Raw genomic sequence first — 14,391 nt, forward strand, 5'->3', positions numbered from 1 at the left:
TTCTTTTTAATTTTTCTTTTAGTTTAATTTAGTTTTTGTTAGAGGGCATATACACGCACCACTTGTTTTTCAAGCCAGGGCTTGAACTACAGCGTACATCAAATGGGATGCCACTGCCTTAACCACCAGGCCACAGAACCAGCCCATTATATCTCTTTAGGTGGCTTTATTCTCCCTAGCATCTAAGACAACAACATATTATATTGTGTTTATTTATTTTCATTCTTTTGCCTCTCCCACCTTCAACTAGGATGCAAGTTCTCTGGACGCAGGGACTTTGTTCCCAGTCATTTCTCAGTGTCTGGCTCACAGTGCACCTGCCACAAACACTGTGCTGTCAGCTTTATTTGACAGGTTTAAGTGATCTTTCAGAGGAGACATACAGTAAAACTTCCCAGTGTGTAGATGACATGAAGTGTTATCTCAGTGATGAGAATATAGTATTTATTATTATTTTCCTTTGTTTTCAGTCCCTACACACATCATGTTTTTACACACTCAGTCATTATTATTTTCCTTTGTTTTCAGTCCCTACACACATCATGTTTTTACACACTCAGTCAACTCTGCATGCCTCAGCCTTGCCTGTTGGGAAACTTTCCCTCCTCATCTTCTAAGCAATAGTGCCAACACCAAAGATCACTTTCTTGGTGACGTTTCCAAATATGCAAGCAGAGTCAGTCTTCCTCTCCTCTCTATTCTCATAGTACTCTCACACAACTCCTTAACAGCACTTTACATTATATACATACATACACACACACACACATACACACACACACACACGTACATATCTAGTTTTTTTTGTTAAAGAAATTTTTGCTATAAGGCATATGTGCTCACAGGAGAGACCGAGAGACAGAAAACAAAAAATTGCCCACCAGGGATGATGGCCATGCCACAATCCCTTCTCCTCCACTCTCCTCTCAGGATTTTAGGCATGTATGCACATGTGCCTGGCATGAGTTTTAAACCACTGGGTTTGGGACATAAACCAGAGCCAACCACGTGGGAGTCCAGCACTTTGACCACTATGCCACCTTCTGGCCCCTCCATGATAAATTTTAATATTTATTTTATGAATCATTTTCCATAAATGTGAGAGTTCCTTAAGGTCAAAGGTTGTATCTCATGCTTTTTGGTATTTCCAGCACTTGGCACAATGCCTACACATAGTAAGTGCTCTGAAGTGGCTGTTAAGTGAATACAGCCTCTGCAAAGTGACAGATGACATTATTTGAGCAAGAGCCAGGAGAAAAGCAAATCAACTCTTCTCTTTAGGGGAGGTGTATTACAGGTCAAGGAGAAGATACCTAGGGCTTACAGAATTTTGTTACTGTGCTCCTTTACAAAAAATGCTGATCAACAGCAAAAGTTCAGACAAATGCTAGGTTGTCTGCAAAGTCATGATGCATTTTTGCATAGAAAAATATGCCATGACTTTCCTGACAACCTAATATAAAATATAAAATAAGCACAAAAGCATTAAGCTCCTATAATCCTAAGCTACATTGTACATACACCAAGAATATGAAACTCGCTGTCACACTCCCAAACACCTCTCCCTGTCCTTTACTGGTTCCAGATCAGGGTAGATAAAATGGAGGAAGCTATTTCAACTAGAGGCTGGACTCAAATCATCAGCCTTCCTTTGTTTGGTGAGATGAGGGCCAACTGAGGACCAGGTTGTGATTATCAAAATCCTGAAAACTAAGGAGAGAGCACAGGTAGAGAGTACTCCAGATCCCATAAAGGTAAATCTAGTGAATTAGGGCTGGTATCAGAAAAACAAAATGGCTCCTTTGCATAGAGGGTTGTCAATTCAGCACTCTCAAATTATGAAAAGGTTTTAAAAGGTCATGAGAAATTCACAGATAAATGTTTCCATAATAGACAGAATCAAGGTGTTTACTGAACTTTGAAACTCCATGCTATGAAAGACAACGATGCTCCCTTACTAAGTACCTCTTGATGACAAACAGACATCAACTGCTAGACTAGATCAAACTAGAATCTGATAGCTAGATTTGTCTGATAAGTGTGGTTGTGAGTATAAACGTGTTTTAATAAGAATATGCTCTAGTTATTTGATACATCTGAGATTACTTCCACCATTGTGAAGACTAGTTTTGTCTGAATTTTGCTAGTAATTTTCATTTGTCAGTCTATTTAGCACTAAGGATCAATTAGCAATTTTCCCACAAGCCCCTAAGTTTCTTAAAAAACCTTTTTGGTAAAAGCTCTTCCCCTGCCTCTCTGGGGGGCAGACAGAAGGCTGACTATCTTCTGTCTCTAAGCCATAATTCTGGGAGCATGGAGTTGCAGAAGCACAGTTTCCCTGTGGAACTCCCTGATGATAGCACACATTTTCCTTCACCTGCTCAGAATGCTGGGGAACTCTCCGGGCTAGCCACCAATATTCAGCTGTCTTGGACAAGTCTTCTCTCAAAATTACCATCTTTGTGTCTCTGCTAATGATGTAACCTGTCTGAAACACCCACCTGTCCAAGGCATCATGGGAGTTATGTCGGTTGAGCACCACCCTACCATAATTTTCATCTCTGCAGAGAAAAAAATAAAACTGTGTTACATAAAAACCTACCACAGTATTTACTAAGCATTAAATAAATGAGACACGAGAGAAAGAGAGCTCACACATTTTTGGCAAGGTTAATTGATTTTACTTGAGGCATGAGAACACATCTATGCACCTATTTTAACCAGTCACCACTTGAAAGAGCATAGCAAAAAGAAAAAGTTTGCCAGTACAAATGATCAATTATCCCATGAGATTGCCACATGATTCAACAATGAATGTGTGTTTTATTTTGTTATTTTTTTTTTAATCAGAGTGTGGGAACATGTACTTTGTGGACATTAGAAGAATCAAATACAAAAACTTTCTATAGGGAACCAGCAGTTAGCGTAATGGCTATGTCGCTGGACTCCCACGTAGTCGACCGTGGTTCGCGTCCCAGACCCGGTGGCTTAAAAAACTCACGCCGGGCACGTGTGCGTGCGTGCCCAAGATCCCGAGAGGAGAATGGAGGAGAAGGGATTGCAGCGTGACCATCCCCCCTGGGGGGTGATTTCTCGCTTTCTGTCTCTAATGTCTCTCTCTGTCTGTCTGGCGAGCGCACACGCCCTATAGTGAAAATCTCTCCAAAAAAAAAAAAAAACTTTCTATAAATCTGTTTAAGTTTAATTAAGCCCATTATGTCTGAACATTTCGATGAACTTGATCATTTTCCTGGACAAACTATAGGAAGACAAGTACTAATATTTGTGGTTAAGGAAATGGATCATTCAGAGCAGATTTAGCCCATTTTTGAACTGTAAGAATACAGTTTGCTCTGGTTGGGCCTTAAACTACCCCTATGAAGTAGGCAGGGAAGACACTGCCATATCCAATTCCCAGGTAAGAAAATTAATGAGGGATTTTGTGTCTTTCCCAAGACCACAAGGTTACCAATGGATAAAAGTAGGTGTAGGGTTCATTTCCTCAATTCTTTTGTTTGTTTTTGACAGAGGGCGTGTGTGATCACTAGAGAGAGACAGAGAGAGAGGGAATACAAGAAAGAACTCCCCATGGGGAACAGTCACATCTCAGTCCTTTTCCATTTCTGCCTCCTTTTGGAATTTTACATGGACCCAGCATGTTTCTCAAGCTACCAGGCCCAGGACTCAGACCATGTAGTCAATTATGTAGGATCTGGCTGCCAGGTCACAGGCTGGCCTTCATTTCTTTTTTAATTTGCCAGAAGGCATGTAAATTCACCAGAGGGAGAAGGTAAGAGGAAAATCAAGAATGCATGCTCCAAGCGGGATAGTCAAACCCACAATCCCTTCTCCTCCATCTCTTTCTCCTTTCAGGATTTTGGGCATGCATGTATATGCACCTGGGGTTCAACACTCAAAACAGAATGTAGAAGGTCACATGGGGTCTAGCTGCCTTAACCACTAGGCTATGGGCTGGCCCTGGTTCTCATTCCTATTTATTCCAAACTTTTGCTTTTCCTACTGGTCAAGCCTGCAACAGACCTTCATACATGCTACCCCCCAAGTATGTCTTTCTTAGTTTGTATAGCAGATTTGAAAGTATAGGCAATTTTAGGAAGTGTCAAAACATGTAGCGTAGGGACCAGCAGTTAGCGTGATGGCTATGTTGTTGGACTCCCACGTAGTCGACCGCGGTTTGTGTCCCGGACCTGGTGGCTTAAAACTCATGCCGAGCACGTGTGCATGCGTCCCCAAGAGCCCGAGGGGAGAACGGAGGAGAAGGGATTGCGGCGTGGCCATCCCCCCTGGGGGGTGATTTCTCATTTTCTGTCACTCTGTCTCTCTCTGTCTATCTGGCAAGTGCATGCTCCCAAAAAGCAAAAACCTCTCAAAAAACAAACAAACAAACAAACAAACAAACAAAAAATGTAGTGTCGCTATGGACTTGAACTGAAGCAGATAGTAAGTACCTGAACCTCCTTCATGTCAACCCCACCAAACCTGAGATACCACATCTTTCCCTGTTCTGTTTCACTAACATTACACAACTCTGGAACCATTTTTAATAAAGCTTTAAAAGAACTGTAATACGCAGTTAAAAAGGAAAATGAACAGGGAAACTAAAATAATGCCAGCAAATATATACCCTCAAAGACCCCAAGCAAACTTTTCCTTCTTCATCTATATCTCTCCCTGAAACTTGTGAGAGAGCAGCAGACACAAGGCAAGTTCTTACCTGGAGAAGAATCACAATGAACAGCCAAGAATGGGCCAGTAGGATTGGGGAAGCATCAGAGCCTATTTCCCCTTCTTTCAGCAGCTGCCCTGCCATCCAACCTGGCTTCCTCAGGCCTTCTTAGGAAGGCATGCCTGACCTAAAACCAGCACTCCTACCAACTGTGACTCGTCTTAAGCATTTCTGCCTTCACTCATCTGTGTAAACACTTGTACTTCAAAATATATGGTCTATATTTAATATCACACTAACACTACTGACAAATGACAAATAGAAATGTCATGTTAGGCTCTGGCAAAAACAATAAGTGCTTTTTTATGGAAGGAAATGATTGTTGTTCAATAGTGCGAACTCCAAAAGTAAGTGCAAATCTCTAACCACCTCCGTATTTCCTTAAAATAATAGGGTTCAAGAATAGAAATTAATAGACATTTTATCTGCTAGTCACAAATACGCCCCTCAACTAACCAAATATGGATAGTTTATAGACAGTTTAAAGCGTTCTATCATGCTGTGTATCTCAACCACAGGGCTGTTGACATTTTGGTTTGGAACATTTTTGTTGTGGGGATGATCCTCTGTATTGTAGGATGTTTAGATGCATTCCTAAGCTCTACGCTCTAAATGCCACAAGTATTTCCTGTTTTGAGAACCCAAAATGTCTCCCAATATTGCAAAATGTACCCTGGAATAAAACTGCCCAAGGATGAAAAACATCAGCATACTAGACAGACAATAGGCCATGTTAAAATGACCGTGTCACACTTACTAGCTTTGTGCCACTGGACACAGAGGTTATTTTACCTCTCTGAGCCTCAAATTCATCTTCTGTAAAATAAGGATATAATATCTACCTTGTCTGTTGGAAGATTTAGTGATGTTTTATATATAAAGTATCTAGCATCAAGCTTGACATATAAGAAAATAGTATATATATATATGTATATATATATACACATATATATATAATATATACACACACATACACACACATAATTTATAAGTATATGTAATTTATAGTAAATATGTATCTGGCGCAACAAATATCTTTTGCAAATCTATGTTGACAACAAAGCTACATGTCTATGTTCAAGTTTTCAGATCTGTAAACAGAGAGCTAGTGGCAGCTATTCTCAAAGCAGAGAAAATTGTTGGCTGTGTTTCTCCTTAAATGTCATACCATATTTCTCACTTCCTTGTACTTAGAGGTAGATGACCAGATGGGAGTCTAATGAGTTTGAAATTCATTGATTTCACTTATACTGATAGAAATTTCAGATAAATTATTACTAAATTTGTAAATTTTGAATAATTTTTTTACTCTATGTGTTTGTTTCAATGGACATGATTAACATACATCAGGAATCTCCCTATCATGGATTAAGTATTTGTTTCCTTTTTGGACTGGGAAGCCATGTCTCATTCTAGTTTATCAAGTAAACAAAGAAGTCTATTCCAGGGGACAACCACAACCATGCTCTCTCTGTGTAATAACTCACATTCTCTTTTGTATGTGAACATAGCTGACAGAACCCCAGAACCTGGCAGCTTGAAAATCATGCCAGGCACATATGCGTGTGTGCTGGGAATCCCAAGAGAAGAATGAAGGAAAGGGGATTGAGGCATGGCTGTCTTCCCATCCCCAAGAGGGGTGATTTCTTACTTTCCCTCTCTCTGTCTCTTTCTCTCTGGTGAGCACACATGCCCTATGACAAAAAAAAAAGATAATTTTGAAAGTTTGATATGTTAAATTCGTGCTTACTAAATTTTACCAAAAATTAGACCATGCAATGAAGTACTTCATAAGAAAGATATTCATCTTTTAGATTGTCATTATCTTCCCCAACAGCGAATGCCTCTACCAGCTCATCCATTTACCCACCACTCTCCACCTCCCCTTACTTTTCTTCTTCAGGACGTTTCTTTATCCAGCTGTTATCTTGCAAGAAAGATCTTCTTTTGTTCACATCGTGAAAACCCTGTTGTCTCAGTGTGGTCCCTTGCATGGTGCTCTTTATCTCTGTTAACAGAAACATGAAACATTCGGAGATGCAGTAGTGTGAAAGTGAGCATAGGTTTGTTAACCTGAAAATCTTGAGAGGCACATCTGATTGGCCAGCATCAATCTTCTAGGCAGGCATGTCTTGTATTATTTCAAAGGCAGATGCATGAGCAAGAAAGAACAAATCCCACACCCCAGCATCAGAGATAACATATAAAGCAGCTCAGGTGCCAACTGAAACTGCCAGTGCAATTCGTGGGGCCTCATCCAGCTCCAGGGAATGTAAAAGGCTGCCCTGGGGTAAACCAAGGAAGGGTTTAGTGTGTTATAGGCAGGCATGTCTTGTATTATTTCAAAGGCAGATGCATGAGCAAGAAAGAACAAATCCCACACCCCAGCATCAGAGATAACATATAAAGCAGCTCAGGTGCCAACTGAAACTGCCAGTGCAATTCGTGGGGCCTCATCCAGCTCCAGGGAATGTAAAAGGCTGCCCTGGGGTAAACCAAGGAAGGGTTTAGTGTGTTAGTCATTCTAGAATGTAAAAGGCTGCCCTGGGGTAAACCAAGCCAGGGTTTAGTTGTTTTTGTCATTCTACTCAAGAAGAATCTGCCTACAGAGTATGCACAGTGTTACTACTCAATAAATAATAAGTCCCGGTGCATTTGATTATAACAAATTTAATTCTTTGATCTTGTAGAATTCTAAAGTATAGAAAGTTACACTCAAAAGTGGACATTTTTATTGATTTCTGAAACATTTTTGAATTGTATTGACATGAACCAAAGCTGTGACAATCTTAACTTTTTCTTAAGCCTAACTTAAGCAGTGCTTATTGAATTAGACTTGTTTCTAAGAACTCAAGATCAATATTAAAGAATTGGGGACTGTGAGTCATTTTTCCTAGATTTTTAAGTTTTCTGAACAAGAAAAAACATCGTCTACATTACATTACCTGTGGGAGATGTTTTTCTCAAGGCAAAATAGGACATGCTGCCCCAAGAAGAATCTAAAACTGAAGCATAACCATGGGAGTTGTGAGGAGATCAATGACTATAGGAATCTACCAGTGACTGCTTCATTGCTGAAATGTTTGCCAGTGACACTGACAAAGTCCTATAACACATGACTTAAAGTACCTCCTAAGAATCTGAGAATTCATCTATTTTAATTTATTTATTTTACAGATGGAGACAATGAGACCCAGGGCATTTAGTGTCCTTGGCGCTATATAAGAAGTACTTGGTCGAATCAGGCCATCAGTTAATTCATTATTCAGTCAATACATTGGCACTGAGTACTTACAAGGTGCCTGGCATGCAAGCCAGGAACTGGGGACAAAAAGATGAGTTAGACAATTATCTAGTCATGGTTAGACAGGGAGAGATTGTGCTGAAACTCATAGCGCCACATGAAGAACAGCTGCCTCTCTAGGAAAACCAGGTAAACTCAGGTATCTGATCCCTGGAACTCATAGATCTGGTGAGACACTGGTGATTTAGGCAATCATCACATGTGAAAGGTAAAAGTTCCTTAGTCATGGCCAGTTACTGCTATGTTAAGAGGTTAAGGTAACTCACAGTTCCAGTTTGCCAAGGACTGACATATTAGGTCCTTGGGGAAGTCACAACTTATTTTTCTGTGTTTTTCTCTTTTTTTTTTTTTTGGAGAGGTTTTTGCTATAGGGTGTGTGCACTCGCCAGACAGACAGAAAGAGACAGAGAGACAAAAAGCAAAAAATCACCCCCCAGGGGGGATGGCCATGCCACAATCTCTTCTCCTCCATTCTCCTCTTGGGATCTTGGGCACACACGCACATGTGCCCAGCGTGAGTTTTAAGCCATTGGGTCCAGAACGCGAACCGCAGTCGACTAGGTGGGAGTCCAGCGACATAGCCATTACACTAACTGCTGGTCCTTTTCTTTGTTTTTCTATGTAAAAATGCATCATGGCTTTCCCAATGACCCAAAAGTACCCCAGAGTTGAATTATGACTTGTGGGTCTTAGGTTTGTTTGATTTCATGGTCTTTTCTTATATATACACACACACACACACACACACACACACAAATTAAAATTATATTTTGTGACTAGGTTGGTATGAATATAAACCAAACTGGCTTTATTATTATGTGTTAATTATTATTTTGTTCATATTTGTATTCTGCTATTAAAAGAATAAAACTGTAAACACTTTGGTGGGTCTTCGATGTACCATGGACCTTAGGCACCATGCCTCATCAGCCTTAGGTCTCCCTGAAGGTGAGACTTTGAAATTTTAAACCCAGAAAAGGCCTGCACAGACTGGGATGACTGGTCACCCTAGGTGGGGTATCCAGCCAGACAGACAGTGTATAAGAAATTGTAAAGCCATTTGATCTCATGTCGGAAGCAAGTTCTAGGTTTACTTTTAATCACATTCAGTTCTATAATTGAGACACTTAACCTCCCCTAAAATGCAGCTAATCAAACTTACCAGATACTTCATAAGGGTATTGTGATGATCAATGAATACTGTACACAGAACTTCATTAAACTATTGGGTTGTCAGGAAAGTCATGATGCATTTTTGCATAGAAAAACATAGAAAAATGTGTCGTGACTTTTCAGACAACCTAATACAAATATGATGGAATTAAGACAGTATTATCAGACAGCTGTCTGTAGGTCCAAAAGCCACCATCTCACGTCCTCTGAGAAAAACAGTATCTCTTGCAACAACTTGCCATAGGACCTGAAGTCATATACATTCCTTTGGGTCAGGGTATTATTTTCTCTGGGATCTCTTCTTAGGATATCAGAGAACTACAGAAGGTCAGAAGAGAAAGCTGTTGGTATCCAGACCAGGTTTTCTTTGCCAGAAGTCTGGGGCTTGGTGGCTACAAGCTCATGACTGTACTTTTCACTCCAGGTAATTCCCCTTAGCTGCCTGGTTACTCAGCCTCCCCTCGCACTACAACCTGCAGCCAGAGACTGACCGATCAGTCAATAACTTGCTTCAAAGTAGGGGCAATATGCTCACTGTGGGATCCAGTCAAAGTGTGGCCAGCAGAGAGCAGATCCATGCTCAGCTCCTACCCCTGCTCCCTTCTCCTGAGAGCACACCCTCTATAAATCATAGACATTCAAATTCCTCTTAGGAACTACTTCTGTGCAACACAGCCCAAGACAAAGACTAAGGACAATGTCCCAATCATGGCCATTACCTTCACAGACCAGCTGCTGTTCACTACACTAATAGGTGAAAGTCTAAAGAACTTAGTAGACTTAGAAAGGCCTGCATTTAAATTCTATTTACTGACTGTCACCTGGGGTATGTTATCAGGTCCCTCATTTTTAAAATGAGATGGCACAGGAGTATTATAAGGACTGAATGGGATGACATACGTAAAGCATCTAATTATTGCCACATAGTAGGTGGGCAGTAACTCCCAACTTCATGCTTCTACTTTATCATCTTAGAAAGCAGAAAGCAAAGACATAGACGAACTATGGTAGGGTGTGGGACAGGGAAGGAACAGACTGGAACTTGGGCAGCTGGGCAGCCAGGGAATGTAGAGCAGCCCCAGACTGGTTTGTGTTTAGAAGTTGCAAAAACTTTGGCAGAAAGTGAAAGTTAAAAGGCACCTAGAGACAAGCTTAAATCTCAACGACTTGTTAATTTTGCCCCTGTCTGGCCGGGCATCTCGGGTTTCCTGGCTAACCTATTGCCTGTTTCTAAATGAGCTCTGATAAATTCTTTCCCTCTTAGATGATGAAGACCTGGAGAGTTTTCAGCTGACAGAACTGGGGTTCTTTCTTAGATAGTCAAAATGCTGAATGCATGTTTGATGACACATTTGCAGAGACTGCAAATTCAGGGACCAAGGTACATGAAGAAGATATTTTACAACTATCCTCCTGTGTATTTCTCTCTGTCCCAAGAGACTGAGTTTCTGGTGGGAAAGGCCTAAGTCCTTTCCTTTTATTCTTTGTGTCTAGGACAGAGTAAGTGTTCCTTAGGTACTTGTTACTGGCTGAATTTTTCCTCCCCCCCCCCAATTTATATGTTTGATGTCTATACTCTCAGTACCTCAGAGTGTGACTGGAGACAAGGCTTTGAAAAAGGATGATCAGGTTAAAATGAGGTCCTTAGTCTTCTCACTAACACAATCTGGCTGGTGACCTTATAAAAGGAAATCTAAAAGCACACAGATATCAAAAGAAAAACTATGCCATGACACAGCAAAAAGAAGGCTGTCTGCTGAAGCCAGCGGATGTTGTAATGGTTATGTCGCGGGACTCCCACATAGTCGACCATAGTTCAGGTTCCAGACCCAGTAGCTTAAAACTCATGCCAGGTGCCTGTGCCCGCATACCTAAAATCCAGAGTATGGAGGAGGAACAATTGTGTTGTGGCCGTCCCCCCACCCCAAGGAGGATTTCTTGCTTTCTCTCTCTGTCTCTCTAGCAAGCTCATGTGCCCTATAGCAAAAATCGATCTCTAAGAAAAAAAAAAAAAAAGATGGCCATTCAGAAGTCAAGGAAAGAGGCTCAGAGTAAACCAAATCTGCTGATACTTTGATCTTGGTCCTCCAGCCTCTAGGACTGTGAGAATAAATTTCTAAGTCAATAGCCTGTGGTATTTTGTTATAATAGTCTTAGCAAACTAATACAGACCTTATAGAAGAAAAAATGGTTGAACGTTTCTATCATAGCTTAGTTTGAAGAGCTTTGTACCATGCTGTCACTTATCTGTGCCCTTGTGTCTCCAAATGCCCCACTGCACAGGGCAATTACTAAGAGCATACATATCCATAGTTCAGACCCTGTTCCGAAAAGGCTACCTCATAAGCACTGTCTCTCATCCTCATACAAACTCTGTGAGGTGGTTACTATTTCCTCCACCAACTGTATGAGTCGAGTGGAAGCTCGGGAGAGTATGAACCAATTCCAACCTGGTAAGAGGCAGCACTGGCCTGCTTAACCAAAACCAACCCTTTCTTCAGCAACCATAGTAACATTGGTCTTGAGTCATTACAAGGCTAGCCTGGTGCTCCGGTATTAGTGAGAAAGGGATGGTAGACAGGGCATGACGGACCCTGACATCTCACACTTCAGAAGTCATATGACCTTTGCCCCAAGTGTTTAGCACCTGGAGAACCAGAGCAGGTTCTCTAGGAATCACTGCAGCAGATGGCCCACACAGAACAGCCTTCTCTATATAAAAATCTCCTCAACTTCAGATAGTTACTATCCAGACAAACCCACTGTGAGTTAAAAATATCATTAGTCAAAAATGTCCTAAAATTCTGTAAGCTGATGCTCACCTTACAATGGGGTTATGGTTTCTACTAAATACCACTGTCACACCATTGTAAAGTCAAAAATTTAAAAATTGTAAGTCAAAACATCCCCAGTCTGGGTCTACCTGTATTCTCTGAAATCCTTTGGTTATAAAACATATGTCCAAACAAAATTGGGTATGTGAATGGTCATAGCAGCACATGATGTTCCAAAAATAGAAACAATCCAAATGTTTGTCCATGGATGAAGGGATACCTAGTGTGGTAAATCCATACAGTGGCACATTAGTCAGAAATAAAACGGAATAAAATCATGCTTCATGTTACAACATGGGTGAAGTTGAAACATTAGGCTAAATAAAAGAAGCCAGACACAGAAGATGATATATTGTATGATTCCATTTATGGCAAATATACAAAAAAGCCAAATCTTCAGAAAAGAAAGTAAATTAGTATCTGTCATGGGAAATGGAAAGCGATTGTTAAGTTAATGGGGAGTGAAAAATACTCCATAATTAGATAGTGATGATAGTTGTACAATCTTTCCTTTTTTTTTTTTTTGGAGAGGTTTTAGCTATAGGGCAAGTGTGCTCACCAGAAAGACAGAGAGAGACAGAGAGACAGAAAGCGAGAAATCACCCCCCAGGGGGGATGGTCACACCGCAATCCCTTCTCCTCCATTCTCCTCTTGGGATCTTGGGCACGCACACACATGCGCCTGGCGTGAGTTTAAGCCACCAGGTCAAGGACACGAACCACGGTCAACTATGTGGGAGTCGAGCGACATAGCCATTACGCTAACTGCTGGTCCCTGTTGTACAATCTTGTACAAATATTTTTTTTAAAAAAAGTTGGATTTTACACTTTAAACAGGTAAATTTTGTAGTATGTAAATTATGTCTAAACTATAAAAAAAGCAAAAACCTGCAGCAATCATGGGCCATCTTTGAGACAGAGACAGCAAAAGAAAATCTTATATGGCCCATGTGACTTTACCAGAATACAATGAAATTAGATTATATCTCATAAGATTCTCTCAGGCTGTGAGGTCTTGTGTATTTCCATCCACTGCTGACACTTGAGCCCTCCCTGAGTATGCATCTGTATCAACTGTGAAATTGTAAACTGGCATCTTCAGTGAACCATGCATCATTCATCATGGTGGACCTGAAAACATGCTTTATGAACCAGAACTATCAAGCAACTGTCAAACCTGTGGAATAAAGACAAATAGGCCTTGGTTCCCGTGCAGCTCACAAGCAGAAGCCACATAACTGTGCTAAATATACATATTGAGACATTCCAGTTTAAAATGTTCTGTTTCTGTATTAGATCCAATTTTCATTTTTCTTTTTCATTTTCATTTTAGAAACAGGCTTAGCCTATTGTACAGAAAAGCAAAGATGAGAGTTGCAAGGAAAAAGTCAATCCCATGCAAGAGCATGTCTATGTGAAGTGACAAAGGGTTATTGTTAGAAATCAGCAGAAATGCCATGCTTCTAGAACACTTGGACTTATGAACTCTGAATGACTGCAGGGAAAATGGTGAAAATGCCTGACCTTTTGCCTTCCTGCTTAAAAATTACAGAAGGTCATTGATTGGTGTGCAATCAGCTGAGTGTGTTCTCCAGATTTCAAGGTGTGCAGTCCAGCCTCTGGAAACATTCAGCCATATCTTCCTTATGGATACTAAAAGTACCCTGTTCCAGGAATCATCCTTATCCCTCTAATCCTTTAAGAAGCAACTTTCTCTAAAAATTAACTTTCTTTCCACTTTTGCCATAATTAATATGGAGGACAAGAGTGGTTTAACGGCACATCCCTGGTATGGTGTCTCCCTCTCTGTTGACTCAGGTCTCTGTGTCTCAGGTAGTACTTCTGGCATGCTTCGAGTGACTCTGTTGGACAGAAGGGTTACACCTGGTGATTCCAGCATGATCCCATGGAATCTAAATGCCTGAAAAAAATAATCATTGGCTGGTCCATTTGGGGATTTCTACACCCAATAAGGCACAATCCCTACTGAATCTTTGAGGAACAGACCAACGGTCATAGATTCCAAGAGGGATTTCTAACATGGGGAAAGAACTATCCAAGCCCCTGAAAGTTTATTTAAAAACCTTACAGTAACTTCTTACAGCTGCTCAATGCTCTTCAGAAACTTAAGCTTTATATCCCCTATTACTAACAGTTCACCGATATTGTCCTTGGTTTCCTGATGAGGGAACTTTAGATCTTGAAATTTGGAAATAAGTAGGATGGGTACTAAAAGTTATGATCAAGGACAGTCTTTCCCACCTCTGTCCTTACATCCTGGAGCTTTGTTAGAACCGCTTTGGCTCCTTTACATACATCCGATGATTCCCTAT

The 14,391-nt window shown here is 40.7% G+C and overlaps 1 protein-coding gene across 4 annotated transcripts in view; it reads right to left on the minus strand.

Moving 5' to 3' along the window:
- Positions 1-14,391, minus strand: part of SCEL (sciellin) — a 130,726-nt gene that overhangs the window by 98,789 nt on the left and 17,546 nt on the right. For all 4 annotated transcript variants that reach the window (XM_027769758.1, XM_027769757.1, XM_027769756.1 and 1 more), the window contains exons 2-3: positions 6,638-6,755; positions 2,502-2,561 (exon numbers count right to left, since the gene is read on the minus strand). In XM_027769758.1, coding sequence (XP_027625559.1) covers positions 2,502-2,561; positions 6,638-6,741 — 164 coding nt within the window. In that variant the 5' untranslated portion in view covers positions 6,742-6,755. The remainder of the gene's footprint in view (positions 1-2,501; positions 2,562-6,637; positions 6,756-14,391) is intronic.

Source organism: Tupaia chinensis, unplaced genomic scaffold (assembly GCF_000334495.1).
Source record: "Tupaia chinensis unplaced genomic scaffold, TupChi_1.0 Scaffold000013_1, whole genome shotgun sequence".
NCBI lineage: Eukaryota > Metazoa > Chordata > Mammalia > Scandentia > Tupaiidae > Tupaia > Tupaia belangeri.